The 15578-nt window shown below is 39.8% G+C and overlaps 1 protein-coding gene across 4 annotated transcripts in view; it reads right to left on the bottom strand.

Annotated features, from left to right (window-relative positions):
- Positions 1–7385: 7385 nt before the first annotated feature.
- The window catches only part of cadm2a (cell adhesion molecule 2a), a 145866-nt gene continuing 137673 nt past the window's right edge, over positions 7386–15578 (bottom strand). For 3 of the 4 annotated variants that reach the window (XM_008332681.3, XM_008332683.3, XM_008332682.3), the window contains 2 exons: positions 10093–10215; positions 7386–9409 (listed from right to left, as the gene is read on the bottom strand). In XM_008332681.3, coding sequence (XP_008330903.1) covers positions 9291–9409; positions 10093–10215 — 242 coding nt within the window. In that variant the 3' untranslated portion in view covers positions 7386–9290. Of the gene's footprint in view, positions 9410–9455; positions 9929–10092; positions 10216–15578 lie in introns of those variants that run through there. The other variant, XM_025065807.1, reaches the window with a different exon arrangement.

Genomic DNA, 15578 nt, shown 5'->3' with positions numbered 1-15578 from the left:
TCTGCCTGGCTGTGCTTGATGTCTGTTCATGTCTGATTATGTTCATGTCCATGAATAAAGGATTGAGGGAAGATGCAGAAAAGGAAAAAGGATCAAATATTCATATCTGGTGGCCGACGGCCAAAGGGAGGAGTTTGAAGGCCGGTCGTGAGCCAGGTGGTGTGTGGAGGTCACTATATTCTCAGAATGAATGTGGTCTCATGAAAGTCTGTGAGGTACTCTGTTCTCTGTGGTACAGTTGTTACGTTGGTTTCATAAATACTTTGTTTTTTCACTAAATATAAATGTTTTCGTCAGGATCTGGTCTTTTTACACCTTCGGCGATTGTGTTAATGTCACCGGCCTCATCACCTTTGCTTGAACTTTAGAAAAGTTTAAAAAAAAAGATGTGCTCCTTGATGATTTCAGGGCGTTCACGTGGACAAAATTCCCTCAAAGTAAAGCTTATAGACATCAAAGTCTTCCTCTGACCAGACTCTCTGATGGCATCTTGAAGCAACAGCAAACACGGGTGTGTGTGTGTGCGTGTGTGTGTGTGTGTGGTTGTTGTTGGCAACACATGGTCAGCACAATTACCAAACCTCAAAAGCGACTAACACCTCTGCTGCTGTCCAGAGTTGATCTCTCTAAAGTGAATCCTCCTTTGAGGCACATGAAGACGTACAGATGCAGGGTTGTGTGAGGGCAGGAAAAGACGAGGAGCAAAATGACAAGTTGCTCGTGCTGAAAGAAAATGATATAAAAAGAAAAGCGTCTGAGGAAAGAGATTTCGGTGGATAGAGAGATAGAAGAAATTGGTGGCTGGCTAAAGGCCTGATAAGGGGAGGGAGGGGGGCAGCCGAAGGTGTAGGTGAGCGGATGCCCATCATAAAGAATGTATTTGCATATGGAGCGGTGAACACCGCAGAGACGGCTTCAGCTTTTGCGTCTGGGTAACTGACAGCATCGGGCAGTGTGAGGCCCGGCACACAGTGGTGAAGTGACACTATGTGTGTGTGTGTGTGTGTGTGTGTGTGTGTCAGTCCGTGCGTTGATGTCCTCATTCATATTTAACAGGAGCATTGTTCACGTGCTTTTAAAAGGAATACCATCACTCCTACTGTCTGATGCCTCAGTACACTGTACGTCAGGCTGATATTAAACACTACATTTTTATATATTTTAAAAGAACATTTTCTGCCCTCTGACACCAAGTACTTGATCATTGTGTTAGATCGACTGACTGATAGCACTGCTAGATGTTTGTCTTGTTATACAGTGGTGTCATCATATAAATTCTGATGTAATGTATGAACATAATGGCATTTATATTTCCAGTATAAAAAAAGGTTTATTTTGATCCTTCCAAAGCTTTGAGGTTTCAGAGACGAAAATAGAATTGAAAGTGCAGACTAAAAAGCCCACTGTGGCTGTTGTGCTGTTCAAGTAAAATTTATTTTATATCTCTTTTAGTATTTTTCTGTAAATTCATCCATCAGTGCAGGCAAAAATAACAAGTGAAGTGCAGTGTTTTTCACCGTCTCTCTTCCATAAATTTTACATTTCAGAACCTCTTGCACCGTAGGCATAAAAGTGAAGCACTTTGTAACAAGTTGAATTAGAGATCATTCATTTGATATGTGAAAACTGAGCTGAAACCAATGCCTATAAAAGAGGAACTTACATAAAGATCGTCTGGACTTTTTCTATAAAAATCAAATTGAAAATGATTTTTTTTTTTTGTGGATACATGACAACAGAAGCCTTTTTCTTTAAATAAAGCTTTAAATAAGGGCTGTCAAACAATGGAACAATCTGGATAAACACAGAGTAGCATGATTAATTGCGATTATTAAAGATTAATCAAGAGAAATCAACTTCACTCAATACGACAAAAACGAAAGACAAAGACAAATATCAGCAGGTAGAAGTACGTGTTTCACATTTTTTATACTTAATTCTTAATAAATACAAATGATGGAATTAATATTTTTGGTAATTTGTCTCACCCCTTCATGTTTATACCTAATCCTGTACGCCCTTCTGACAAGCTGTGTAAACTACAGTTCTGAGTTTCTTCCACACGGACGATCACTGCGCTACTTTCCATGCTGCTTATGCATTGTGTGCCTTCAGATCCATCATTTCCTGTCATCCCACCTGTCTCTTCCATCTGTCTCGTTATCCGTCTCCACCATCTAATGAAGGAGAAACAATAGAGACAAACTTTCAGCTAAATTTAGAAGTTTCTTTTTTCCCTCCCTCTTTCCCCAAAGAACAAAAACACTTTGGAAAGAGTTGACGATGAAAACCGCACGACACCAAGTAGTGATGTATACGGTGTTAAATTCAACTTGATTATAAGTTATTCTTTCCTGGTCTTTCTTGACCCCAACGTTTCATTTCACGGCTCGGCTCTGATTGATTCAGTGCTAATGGAGGGTTTTTTTTCTTTGACCCATCACTTTTCATCTGCAGACGAATTTCCCCTCAGCTGCACAAACCCAACTCTCTCCAGTTTGTGTTTATTCCTGACAGGTGGGCAGATTGCAGCTGCTTTCTTCACTTGAACATGATGTCTTATTGCCATTACCTAATTCTCCCCTCAGTCATCATCTTCTGGCTCAGTGAAAAGGATGAATACCTCTCCCTCCTGGCTGTCAAGCCTAGCTGCACCCACACCTTCTCATGTTCTCTCACTTCTTCCAAAAGCACCTCGTTTTCTTCCTAAGTTTATGCACGCTCTTCAATCTCTGGGAGCTGCTGAGAAAGAAATGACAGAAAGAACACGGGCCAGATTTGAAGGACTTTTACATCACCACAGCCAGAATGGTCGTATCTGAGCCAGTAGACTAGACACAGCATGCACGGGCTAATAGATTTTTTTTTTTCCCCCTGTGTTTCAGTTTTTGGTACACGCTGTGATAAAACCTAACGCTGCAGAAATACACTGTGAAAAACATTATTGAAATGTTTGATGTCCATTTTTCTACATCCATTGTTCAAATAGAGAGCAGAGCAATAATCTGGTGATACGTTTACATTTCCAAACTTGTTATGAGGCAGTAGTGCTTTTATTTTCAACAGCATTATCACTTTATTTCTGACTGAAAGAACGTCCATAACAAATGTTTGTTTAAATTTAAATTTCTGGTGAGAAAGTGGGGCCCTGTGATATAATGATATAATTCAAATTAAATGATACAAAAATGATGCCCACTTTGTATTATCTTCAGACTAGATACAAGATTTATTTGAGGGCTGTCAAACAAGTTTAATTTCACATTTTTAATATGATTGAAGTGTGAATTGTGATTACTCAAGAAAATAAAACTATTTTTTTCCTTCATTGCTGGAACAGAAAGACAAATAACAGCAGGATATACAGATATGTGTTTCAAACCAGTTTTTATTTGTAACTTATTCAAATGATTGAATTATTTATATGGAAAAAGATAAAAAGTATAGCTCAACCATTGCGTCACATAGTTGGTGTGCATCTTGACGCTTGTAGTCGAGTCAAGAGTTGCTATCAAAATTCCCTTGAAGCCTCAACAATAGCAATCGGTCTCCATTAAACATTTTAACCTGATAGTTCTAATTAGGTTTAGTTCGTTTTCACTGCCCTGTTTTATTTATTTCTTTTTTTTCTCGTCTCCAAAGAAGAATGTGAGTGAGGGTTCAGACACTATAAAGAATCCTCTCAGTTTTTCTCCCCTTTCAGTGTTTTTCAGTTTCCACACTCCAGCAGATGAGAGCAGTTTATATACTGTATACACTGTTTACCCCATCACTCTTTTGCTCTTGTCACAAAATGCTGATTTACGGAGCCCACTTTCATGTTTTTACTCTGTATATCAAGTTTAAAGCAGCCTTCCAGGAGTGTAACAGCCTCGTGGACATCAACAAACACAGAAAAACACCTCTCAGACAGCAGGAAAGACAAAGTTGATGGCATCGTAACACCAACACAGGCTGCACGTAGCTGAGCTCAAACATATGAATTATTCTTCTCAGTAAAAATTTATGAACTTGTGTGTGTGCTGGGGTATGCTTTTGTTTTTATGAGTGTGTGTGTGTGTGTGTGCGTGCACGGATCCGTGAGAAGTCAGAAACTTTTGGACAGCCACGGTGTTGTTGCCTGTGTGCTGAGACTGAAAGAACCAGACTGGTACAGATGTTTTAGTAACTATTTATTCAACAAATTCCATTATGTACATGAGAATGACCCTCTAAATTAAAGATAATGAAACCAAACAGATAATGGGAGAAAAACACCTCCATTATGGTGCTATATATTGAATTACACTCTCGTTGTACAGCTCAGTTACCAAACCCCTTGTTTTACCATGATACATCAAACGTTGAACTAATGTGTCCAACTCTAAGCCTTTATTTGATCTTCACTGAGGACATTTCATATTTTGTGACAGTGCATTTCAAACCCCTTTCATCTTAAACCGATGACTGCTGCTAAGATGAAACAAAAACAAAAAAAAAAGAAATGCTTACACACAATAAGCTAAAGTCTTTATGTTACATCGCAAAACATGACACAGCTTCAACTACAACGAAAGAGTTTTGATGATTTGCAGCATCTTTCTGAATCTCTGTTCCTCTGATTAGTCACAATCAAAACAAATTGCCAAATCTTTTAGGTGATGTGCATTAGTCTTCAAATGTTTCCCTCTTAAACTCATGTTGATGAGGTTTCTCTTTAACAACAGAGCTTTAACAGGCTGAACAGAAGTGTAACTAATAATATATAAAACAAATCTTTAAAAAACAAACAAATGCAGCTCCAAATCCTTACAGAGTCACCTCAAAGCAGTTCCTTTCCTCCCCCCTGTAAGAAAAATGACCCCAGGACCGTAGGTGTAAACAATTCTCCGCTCCTTTAAGGGTACAGTAAGTAAAGACATAAAACCGTGGTTTGCCAAAGACTAATGTACATCACCGTGTCACAAAGATGAGAGGGAAACCGACCAATCACTGAATCATTTATTAACACTGATACACACGGTGACAGCACACAGGGAGAAGTGTAAGTCCTGGTCATATCCCCATTTGAAAATGAAAAACAAAGGTCAAAGGTCTGGGAACCAAAAAAAAAAAAAACAATTCCTGAGATGCAAAACAAAACGGAGACAAACAACAAAAAGACAAAAATGAAATGAAAAGTCACAGACAGTCGAATCAGACGATGACAGTTTTGGTAATTTGAAGAGTGGACGATCGGTTTTAAATTGATTTTGCTGAAGAACAATAACATGTGCCACAGCTGAACTGTACAGCAGATATATATACGAAGTGTCAGCAGGGAGAGCAGTGAAACCAGGGATGTTATTAAAGGAACCTCAGGTGATGAAAACACTGATATCCATCACTGTGCAGTCAGAAACACTGAGCTCCACGGGCCTCTGATTTCCTGACATGGGGAACCATCCCAGCCAGTGTAGCTGAGGCAAATCTTTTGTGCAGCACAGTGTGATTTAATGACTGCACTAGCATGAATGCAACCCAAGTCAACAGAATCTGGACTAGCCTCAGTAATCACGTCCGCTCGTGGAGTTTTTAAACAGCAGCACACAGGCGTTGGAATAAAAAAAAGAAAACGTTAGAAGGCACGGGAAAAACAAAAAACAGCTGCGTAAAAAGGACGTTCCTGTGACTATTTTATTAGACAAAATGAAATTTGATTTCCATCTTAATTATTGATTATATCAGTTACAGTACACATTTTTATTTTATTGTCTCTGGCAAATCTCCAGTCCACAAGAACACATGAATTAAAGTTATGAAATTAGAGACCGGTGATGGTGATACGTATGAAACCACAGGATTAAAGCTTAGTTTGAATTCGCAACAGCACGACAGCAGGTTTGAACACTGACTGCATGGCATCACAGAGCAACAGTGGATCATGTCATGGTACATGGTAGTACGTTTCCAGGATGGTAAAGTATTCAATCCTTTTTAGTTTGAATTAGCTCATTAATGTAGAGAAGAAACAAATATTTACATCATCAAGTTTTTAAAATGTGAAATCACAAACAAAAATCACACTGTGCTCCTACTCTACAGAGGACTCCTCAACTCTGGGGACGTTCCTTCAGATCCAAACTTAGACAAAAAGACTGGAAACAAAGTTAAAAAAAGACACAAACACTATTGTGTCAAATCTGTTTTCACAACTGAGCGAAGGGCAGTGAACTACAGTCTGAAGTGTGTCACTGTGTCGAGGGCATCGCTGTGTGTGTGGACTCACACAAAACATGAGGATTGATCAAATGATTCCTAACTTGTAATTCCCCACGGAGCTGTTCCAGTTAAACTCCAGCCCAGGACCTTACATCCTGACCTCATTTGCATAATGTTTTCTATTGGCCATTGGAACAGACAGCGCCGGGTTCTTGATTTTATTGTCCTTGGTAATAATTTGCTCCCTCAAGATGCAAGTGCCTGGCATTTCAGACTTAAATTTTAGGCCAAAGTGTTTATTATAGACACAGAGGAGGAAATGGTCCAAGCTGTGGATGAGAGTATTTGTTTACTTGTATTTTGTTTACGCTCTATGTAAAGAAAGTCATGGGTATCTTCAACCCTTCTTCATTTTTATCATCAGTTTTCCTGAAAGACAATTTTCTTCTTTAGGATTTAATGGCACTGTTTTCATATTAAATTACAATATATTCCTGTTTAGAGGAAAATAGAAGACAGCACACACTTTGTGTCAACGAAAGGTGAAGTTGAGTGAAGCGTTAAGAAGCAAATATTCATGGGCAGATTATAGACAGAGCACAAAGTGACTTTTGTGTTTTTTGTACGTCTGGCTACAACTTTGCTTAAGCTTTGCGTTGTGTGAACGGCTAGTTTTGAGAGATGGAAACAACTATTGTTTGAGGAGGAGTGATCACGTCACTGATGGACATATCATCTCAAATCATGAACGGACGCCTGGCACAAGATGGAAAGGATTGGACTGAAATGAGGGCAGTCTTATAAAAGTGCTGAGCAGTTTGTCCTGGTGTGACGAACATTTTATTTAACTAAATACTGACAACTGACATCTTGTTGCTGAAATAAAATATCACAAAAAGAAAATCCAGTGACTTTATGAAAAAGGATTTCTGAGCTTCACTGTTTGCAACCATCCCTGTTGTTTGTGATGTTTTTTAGGTAAAGTAGTTTATGTTATGCTTAATGTATTTCAAGTTTAAATAGTTTAATACTTAACACTCTAGCATTCAATCTTAACAGAATCAAAGTTCATGCCCCAGAATCTAGAAGTTTTTCTTCTCCAAAGTCAATGCAAACACATGACCCACACTGTAATGATCTCATCCTTTAACCGTTCAAATTTTAAATAAATTAATGATGATAAAGAACCAAACAGAACATGCCAGTGTGTATTACCAAACTTTAGTTCTCACACATTATATACATGCCTTGTGCCAAAACGCAATACATTAAAAAAACTCTAAAAAAACCAAAACAATGGATGATGAAAGGAATAAAAATGGGGAGAAAGCAAAGTAAAAACTGATCTTGGTGCTAATATACAAATCTTGTAGGAATAAATGAATTCAGAATCCAAAACAGCAATTTTCACAATCAACTACATTTTTGCAGACACAATATACAGCAGGGAGCTTCAAACCATTTCAAACAAACATTTTAATTATAAAATTAAAATAAAAAAAGTCATGTATTAGCTTACATTTGAATAAGAAATACATCGTATATTTCCCCCAGAACTAAATCTAAGACAGGCTTGTTATTTTCCCATCGTTATTTGAAAGATGATCTCTTATTTGGAAAAGTAATAAAATTACCTACTTAGTTCATTTTGTGCTTCTTTTTTCAGTTTTTAAAGTAGGAAAAATCCCGGCACTAACATTCTACAACCCTACGTGTTTTGCTTGAATGAGATTTGTCCGTGTGTCTAAGAGAAGGGCAGGAAGAGGAACAGAACCGTGTGATGTAATAAAATGAACGACTTTTCACTGCGTAGAGCCTGGACTCCAGGCTTTAGAGGTGGGATTAGCTGAGATGAAGTAGCGACGGACAGATTTAAGTTTCCTGTACATACTGTAACTGTCGGTGTTTTTATTTGTTTACTGGATCAGTTTACATTTCACAGGGTTCTTCAGGCTTTTAAGAAAAATCACATAAATATAAACAAAACCTTCAACGTGAGAAGCTAAAAATGACATCACTACGATTTTATTTTCTTTACAGCTTTTAGAGAGAGAAGATTGACAGTAGCAAACACCTGAACCTTTAATGGGGGGAAAAAACAACTATTATACGCCGTCATTAGGACAACAGAGGAGTTGTGTTCTGCTGAACTGCAGCCTGAACAGTGCAGAGATATATAGACAAAATTACATATGAGCAGCAGGTTCAGCAAATGGGTTTATAGAACTGGTCCAGTGGACTCGATGGAATGCTTGGTCTAGTGTCTTTCGTATATTTTTGGTGCGTATTCTCTGCTCTAATCGATACCAACGATACCTTTTATTAACCCTATCCTAATAATGAAACTCATAATATACACATCTGACAAATCATACTACAGTGTCACACAAAAACCTTCTTCTTATCTTACAAGGGTCAACTATTTAGTTACAAGTCTTTGTAGAGGGGGCGGGTCGGGGGGGTGGAGCATCTAAAAGTACCATAATTAGTGTGATAGATATGTATAAGGCGTAAACAGCACAGATCTTCATGAAACCAAACGGACCCCGTGTGTAAGCGATGAACTGAAACACCCACCTAAGAAGCATCTACACTGCTACTGACAGACGATACAGGAAGGCAATGGCAGAAGTTCAATGGCGTCTGTATTATTAGGCACCGTGTTGACGGGAAACATGATATGTGTGTGGACATGTGAGAATAAAAGGGGACAGGAGTGTGTGTTTGTGTGTGTGTGTGTGTGTGTGCTGGAGAGGAAACCAGAGAGAAGAATTAACGAGCGGACGTGTGAGAAGCAGTCACGACAGGGATTTTCAGAAACGCTTCGGCGGCCGACGCTAGCTGCGTCTCAAAACGGAAACAAAAGACAAAAGGAAAAAAAAAACGGCTGTAAATGAGAGAAACGGCCCCAACAGAAGGCAATAGGAGAAACTTGGGAAACTTCTCTATCTGTAGACTGCCTGCAGGTTTCTTGTAGTCACGACGGGGCAGTGGTCAGAGGTGGAGAAGAGAGGGTGAAGCAGGAGGAGAGGGGGGAAAAGAGATACAGAGACCCGAGGAGGGGAGGAGGAGGGAGGGGGGGAGGAGAGCGGCACAGCCCCCTCAGCAGTCTAAATGAAGTATTCTTTCTTTTCCTCTGCGTGTGCGTGGTTGCCGTCAGCATTGATGATGGCTGTGTCGGCGTCGGGCGCATCGTCCGCTCCTTTGGCTTCGTTTGTCAGGTATGTTCCTGCGGAAATGAAAAACAAACACCTTTATCAAGGAAAACAAATACGGAGCAGCTCGGCGTGGCGTTTGCTGCCAGAGGTTATAAACACACACCTGAAAACAACATGGCTAATACTACATTATTCATATACAGACTTGAGGAGAAGCTGCGATGATGCAGACTATGTTAATGAAGCAGGGAGGAGGTGAGTGAAACCTGCTCTCTTAGTATTCTGGTGTAAGTGTTGCACTTACAACAAAAAATATGACACGACTCTCGGCATAAGATGATTATATTTTGCTCGTCATATTGTGTCTTTGAAAATAAGTGTAATTTCCACAAATATGCAGCACATACGTTGGTGTGAGGTCGAGTAACACATGAATAATCATGTCATCTCTCCTTTTGGTCGCAGACGTGCGGTATATTTATAACTTGCCGTTCAAGGTTATGGCTGTAATGTCTAATGGGACAAGTCTGCCGTGCTTCACTGGTTTCATAAACCTTGAGAGTCGTAGGTCAGATCCTCTATGGTTTTACCTTTATGCCTGGCCAGGTATCTCCCCAGAACAATGATTAAACACAGGGTAACAAAGACCACCACTGCCACCACTCCTCCAATCAGGGCATGGTCTGTGCCGTGCTGCCCCAGAGCGTTGGGATCTGAGGAGAGACACACACAAAAAAATCCTCTATGGTTTTACCTTTATGCCTGGCCAGGTATCTCCCCAGAACAATGATTAAACACAGGGTAACAAAGACCACCACTGCCACCACTCCTCCAATCAGGGCATGGTCTGTGCCGTGCTGCCCCAGAGCGTTGGGATCTGAGGAGAGACACAAAAAAAAAAAGAGATAAAGATGAAGGAAGTGGCTGCAAAAGTGAGGTGAGGAGAGTGAGGGAAGAGCAGCAGCCGAAGGCAGACAACAAGAAACAGAGCAAGGAGGAAGGACTAGATTATTCCCAGCTTGTTCCTGATCTAATGATTGTTTTGAGCTGCTGTCAAACCTCTTTTTCTTTCACATTATGCCGTCGGAGCAGAACTGCCCGGCTCTCTGAGAATAATAATGGAGGAAGGGAGTGAGGAAGAAAGACGGACAGGCACAACGTTCACACAAAGACCAGCTACGGGCGAGCACACGTTCACCCATGTAAAATGAAAGGAGGAAATAAAAAGCAGAAGTGGGAAAGAAGAATAATGAACGACGGAGAACTGGGAAGAGTCCACGTGAACCGTCCCCTACATGCAAATGTGGGTTAGAGTGAAGAAGTGACACGGAGTAAATAAACCATCGAGTGGAAAATGAACACAAGGAAGATTAATCGTGTTAGCTGGTCGGCACATCGCCCCCACCTGTCTGGAAAAGGAGCAACAAGATTAAAAAAAGTCACTTGTTTTATCAGCGTCCTCTCGCCTTGTTGGAGTTTATTTCAGGTCACTGTGACAGTGACGACCGTCAGACCCACTGTGGACGGAGTTGACAGTGACAGCAGTGGGTTGGGGGGGGCTGGGAGGAGGGGGGGTGACTAATGTTATAAGATGTATTATTCATATCAGTGTATGACAGTGAAAAATTAGCACCCATCTCATTATCTTCCTATGAGTGTCAGGGCAGTGCCACATAAGTCTGTCACTGTGTGTGTGTGTGTGTGTGTATATACAGTATGTGGGTGTACAGTAGGTAAAAAAAAGGCAGCGTGAGAGCACGTTTAAGAGTTCGTTACAAAGTCATTTCCATAGACCAAGGGTTTCAGAGTGTGAAGTGTGCTTCCCCTGGGGGGCGCCAGAGCACTTTAGCAGAGGTCTGAATACGGAAAAAGACTGGTGGTTGTCGTCTCACACAAATCGTACGTTCCCAAAACATTTTTTGTTTATTACATTCTTCTCACCAGAAAAAAAAGAACAGATTATCACTGACTCACTCACATACCATGGAGAACACATCTTTATTTTCTGTGTTGAAACATAACATTAGATGTCTGAACTAGCTAGCTAACTTGTTAAAAACTAGTTTAAAACAAAAACACTACCAACTTTTCTACAAAGTCTTTTTATATGGTTTTTTTTTATAGTAGTGCGGTTTGGAGAAACAGCCCATCTACTTTAATGACATGTATTCTCTTCAGCACCGTCCGTTTCTTTCTGACTCCGTCCATGTGACCAAATGGAACAGCTGGTTTTCGCCTGTGCACCGTGGTCTGAGTGACCAGACTGTCACACTCCACTGCGCCCAAGTGGACAGACACACTCTCACAGCCGGGCACATACATACAGACATGCGTAGCGTGGGTTCAGTGTGCTGCCGTTGTGCTTGGTCAGTGAAGCGGACAGTGGAGGAATGTACCCATCGTGCTGTCCAGCGGGGTGAGGACTGAGGCATTTTTAGTTACACACATGGCTGTGTCTCCTCACCTCTATCTGTCAGGACGGTGAGGAGTCAAACACTCACTCTGTCTGCTCTGACTGCTGGACTTGGGTTTGTTTTTTTTGGGGTTTTTTTTACAGCCCACTTCTGGCATAAACATGTCATGAGCATACGGTCAGGTGTCAGCCTGGTGAACACTGCACACTTTGCCTATTCATAATTCTGGTGTCATGTCCAATGGATTGACCTGTAAGCCGGAGCCCCTGGACACTAGCATGCTGCACTGGCTCCGACCTTGAAGTGATGCAGGGCATAAACTGTAAAAGATGGCAACATTACAGCCATTCTGACCATAAGTCAGAGGAAAAGACGACGAAAAAAGTGGCTACATCATAACAGTTAATCTTCTCACTGCTATTTGTTTGATAAATGTGGTTCCTGACTTTAAAAAAACACATTTGCACTCACTTTTGCACTTAAAGCTCAACCATAAAAACAAGTATTGACTGATTTACTAGTGGAGTGGAACATGTTTGTTGCAGAAAGATGTACTTTACTGCAGCGGTGAACTGAGCAGTTAATGCGGTTATTTTATTATTTTTCCTCTTAGCATAAATATTTGGTAAATCACCTTTACAGCTGTAAAAGTAGAAGAGATGAACCTGTGGCTGACGATGATGATGATGATGGGAAGTAAACTGAAAATAAGTAAACACAAAACATTGCTCAATAAATCCCCTAAAAAAGTGTATTTTATTACATTTTTATCTGAGCTAATTATGTTCAAAAAATTATATTTGTTAAAGGTAATAAGAATCACTAGAGTCACTGCAGTAACTACAGTCACGACTACTTCAGTAAACTTCTGAAGTTCTGCTTGTAATTGCCATTAGGGGGACTTTGAAATAGGCGTTACGCAAGGATTCGTTCTGGGACCCATGCTGTTCAGACGTCCAAACAGATCAGAAAAATCTGAACGTAAGAAAAGGCTTGACTACTACCACCCTTTGTCAGTACATACAGTTTATAAATAAGATAATATAATAAAGATAATACCACTAAGCGTAAGCTTGTGTTATGAGAAAGGAAATAACAAAAAACAAGTTAATACGAATAAACTCTGAAAATCAAAAAAGAAACAGATGAGAACAAAAATGCTAACATTTCAGATATAGCAAGATGGCAGAAAAGAGAGACAGCTGAGAGGAGAGGGATATATTTTTATGGCCCTAGAACACATTATCTTTTAATAAGGGTGCATACATTCTTCTCAGGATGATATAATATGTAAGCGTGGGAGAACAAACTCCTCTTTTTAATATTTATGACACTCTCCGTGTCGTCTGGCTGTGCAAATTGGGCTTGTTTAATAAATTAAAAGGGTTTAAGGCTTTTATGAGCCACTGCTCCGTTGGACCGGAGTAAAAGTAATACTTCCCTTTTCAACTGCCCCACAAAATTCTTAGTGGATTTATTTCACATTTTCTGATTCCCAGAAAAGGCCAGACGTTCTATTATCAATTATCTGATCAGAATCAATAACCCTAATCGGATCACGGCGTCTTTTAAAAGCACGCCAAGTTGTACACGTCACAATAGAGGCTTAAAAGGAGGTTCAAAGATTGAACATTAGTGGTTTGAGGGAAACTTAGAAATTAAATTGAGCCAATGACTCTGCATGAACGAACTCATGAACTTGAAACCACTTCCCTAATATAATAACAAAGCTCTTCCAGGTCAGACACGTCTGGGGGGTTTGCACAAAAGTAGAATAACGATATCCAGGATAACTGGATCTTGGGTTGGTAAAGACTGAGAGGTGGCTTCAGTCCTGAGGTAGATGAGTTTTATTTTATTTTATTTAAAAGTGTCCAACTTTACTCACTTAGTTTGAAAACTATTATTTATTTACTCCAAATAATGTATTTGCATTTGTTAATGCAACAGTGGCAAGGACAACAATGAAATACTCTTCCACTAGTTACCAGCAGGTGGCTATAAAAAAAAGTTAGTCAGAGCTGTTGAAGAAGAACTGTGTGTGCGTCTTTCTTCAATTTCTGCAAGTATTTCAGTGTTGTGTTCAACCAAACAAGCCCAGGTTTAATACTGTGTACGTGAACTGAATCAAAAAGAAACACTGCTCATTATAAGGAATGGGACGGGACGTACTGTAACTTCATTTTCACAACTCTGCTCCAGTTACTTAATAAGACTGCATTGCTGATTTTTTTTATTTTTTTTAAACTATTTTATTACACATTTCTCCCCCTGCCTGCATTAATCTGTTGGTTAGCTTTTAAGAACAGTTTTGCATGAAAAGACTAGCCAGACAGAAATAAATGATGGTGTGGGAGGCAGGCTAACACAATGACACACAAAGGAAAAAATGAATAAAATGGAGAAAGCCAAGAAAATAAAAAGAAAGTTCACTGTGAGTGTGTGTGTGTGTGTGTGTGTACCGTGTATGTGTGCATGTGGGCTACTTTGAAATAGCTGAAAGTGTGTGCAGCCATTGAGCGCTAATGAATAGAACTGCTATTCCATGTAATTCATAACTGTAGCCCCAGGATCTAATGATTTCTCTTCTTCTGCTCTACACTTAATTCTAAATTGTTGCAATAACTCTTCCCCAAAGTGAGTTAATGTGGCAGCTCATCAATAAGTGTAGCTCTGCAATAAGTGGAAAGACCTTTGCATTATGTTTTAATTTCACCTGTGCTCCTCATCTTTATGGTCTAAAGAATGAGGAATGGGAGGGAAAGTGGAGGACGGTCAACAGTCTTCAATATTTAACCATCCACTGGAGAAACGCTGCTCCTGAACGCAGCTCTCATCCAGCTGACCTGAACATTTGCCCTCCAGGAAATATGTCTGCTGCTCATCACGTGGCCTTAACCTCTCTCCTCATTTTAAAACAAGATCAATATCAATGGGATAAAGCAGTCACAAATCCCTTCAAGGAATGAAAGTGTTCCATTCCCTTATTGAGTTTCCACAAAATTCACTTTGTCCTCAGCCTAAAGTGGCTGGAACATGTGATGTTGGGCTAAAAAAAAAACATAAATGGTGTGATAAGTGCCATCTGAATGGCTGATTAATTTGCAAATGAGTCAGTTATGTATCATCACTACACAATGATCTGGAGCATGAAATTAGGAACAGAGTAATCTGTCAACCCAACTACATCCTCAGATGAAATCAATTGATTTTTACTGCTTTTTAGACTCAAGATTTCAGTACTGTCTACTACTTTTGTTATATTCTCGGTGTACTTGTTTAGATTCCATGAATCCTACCAGTTTGTTTATATTTTATAAACCTTGGAGCTGAAAAACAGTTTTGAGTCCAACACATTATTATTTTTATTTTTTTCATATTTGTTAATAAAGTCAACTGCTTCAGTATTTTGTTAAGCACATCCCTGGATCTTGTGGAAATGTAATCATCTTTTCAGGGGTAACACAAAAGCGCTGGTTAAACTAAGCTGAAGGTTGTGGTTCTCCACATGATGAAGGACTCCAAGGAAGAATGCTTAACCCAAATCTTTTAACCCTGACCCAATTTTTTAAGGAGTCCATTTTACCCCCTGAAATGGTGCAGTAATCCCTAATGACTCAGTGCCAGCGCTGAATGCTATTGGCCCAGAGTGGACTTTAAATTCCAGGTTTAGCTTCAAACCTTGTGACGCTTTGAAAATGTCTGATATGTTGGAGTGGGGAATTTTCTCGCCACAATCCTCTACCAATGGTACGGCTTCCATTCATTCTCCAGTGGAGGCTTGATGAGTTTCAAAACTTCTGCCACTGCTGGCATAGAAGAGACT

This window comes from Cynoglossus semilaevis, chromosome 19 (genome assembly GCF_000523025.1).
Source record: "Cynoglossus semilaevis isolate Cse_v1.0 chromosome 19, Cse_v1.0, whole genome shotgun sequence".
NCBI lineage: Eukaryota > Metazoa > Chordata > Actinopteri > Pleuronectiformes > Cynoglossidae > Cynoglossus > Cynoglossus semilaevis.
The sequence above is the reverse complement of the archived record's forward strand: the minus strand, read 5'-3'. Positions and strand labels throughout refer to the sequence as shown.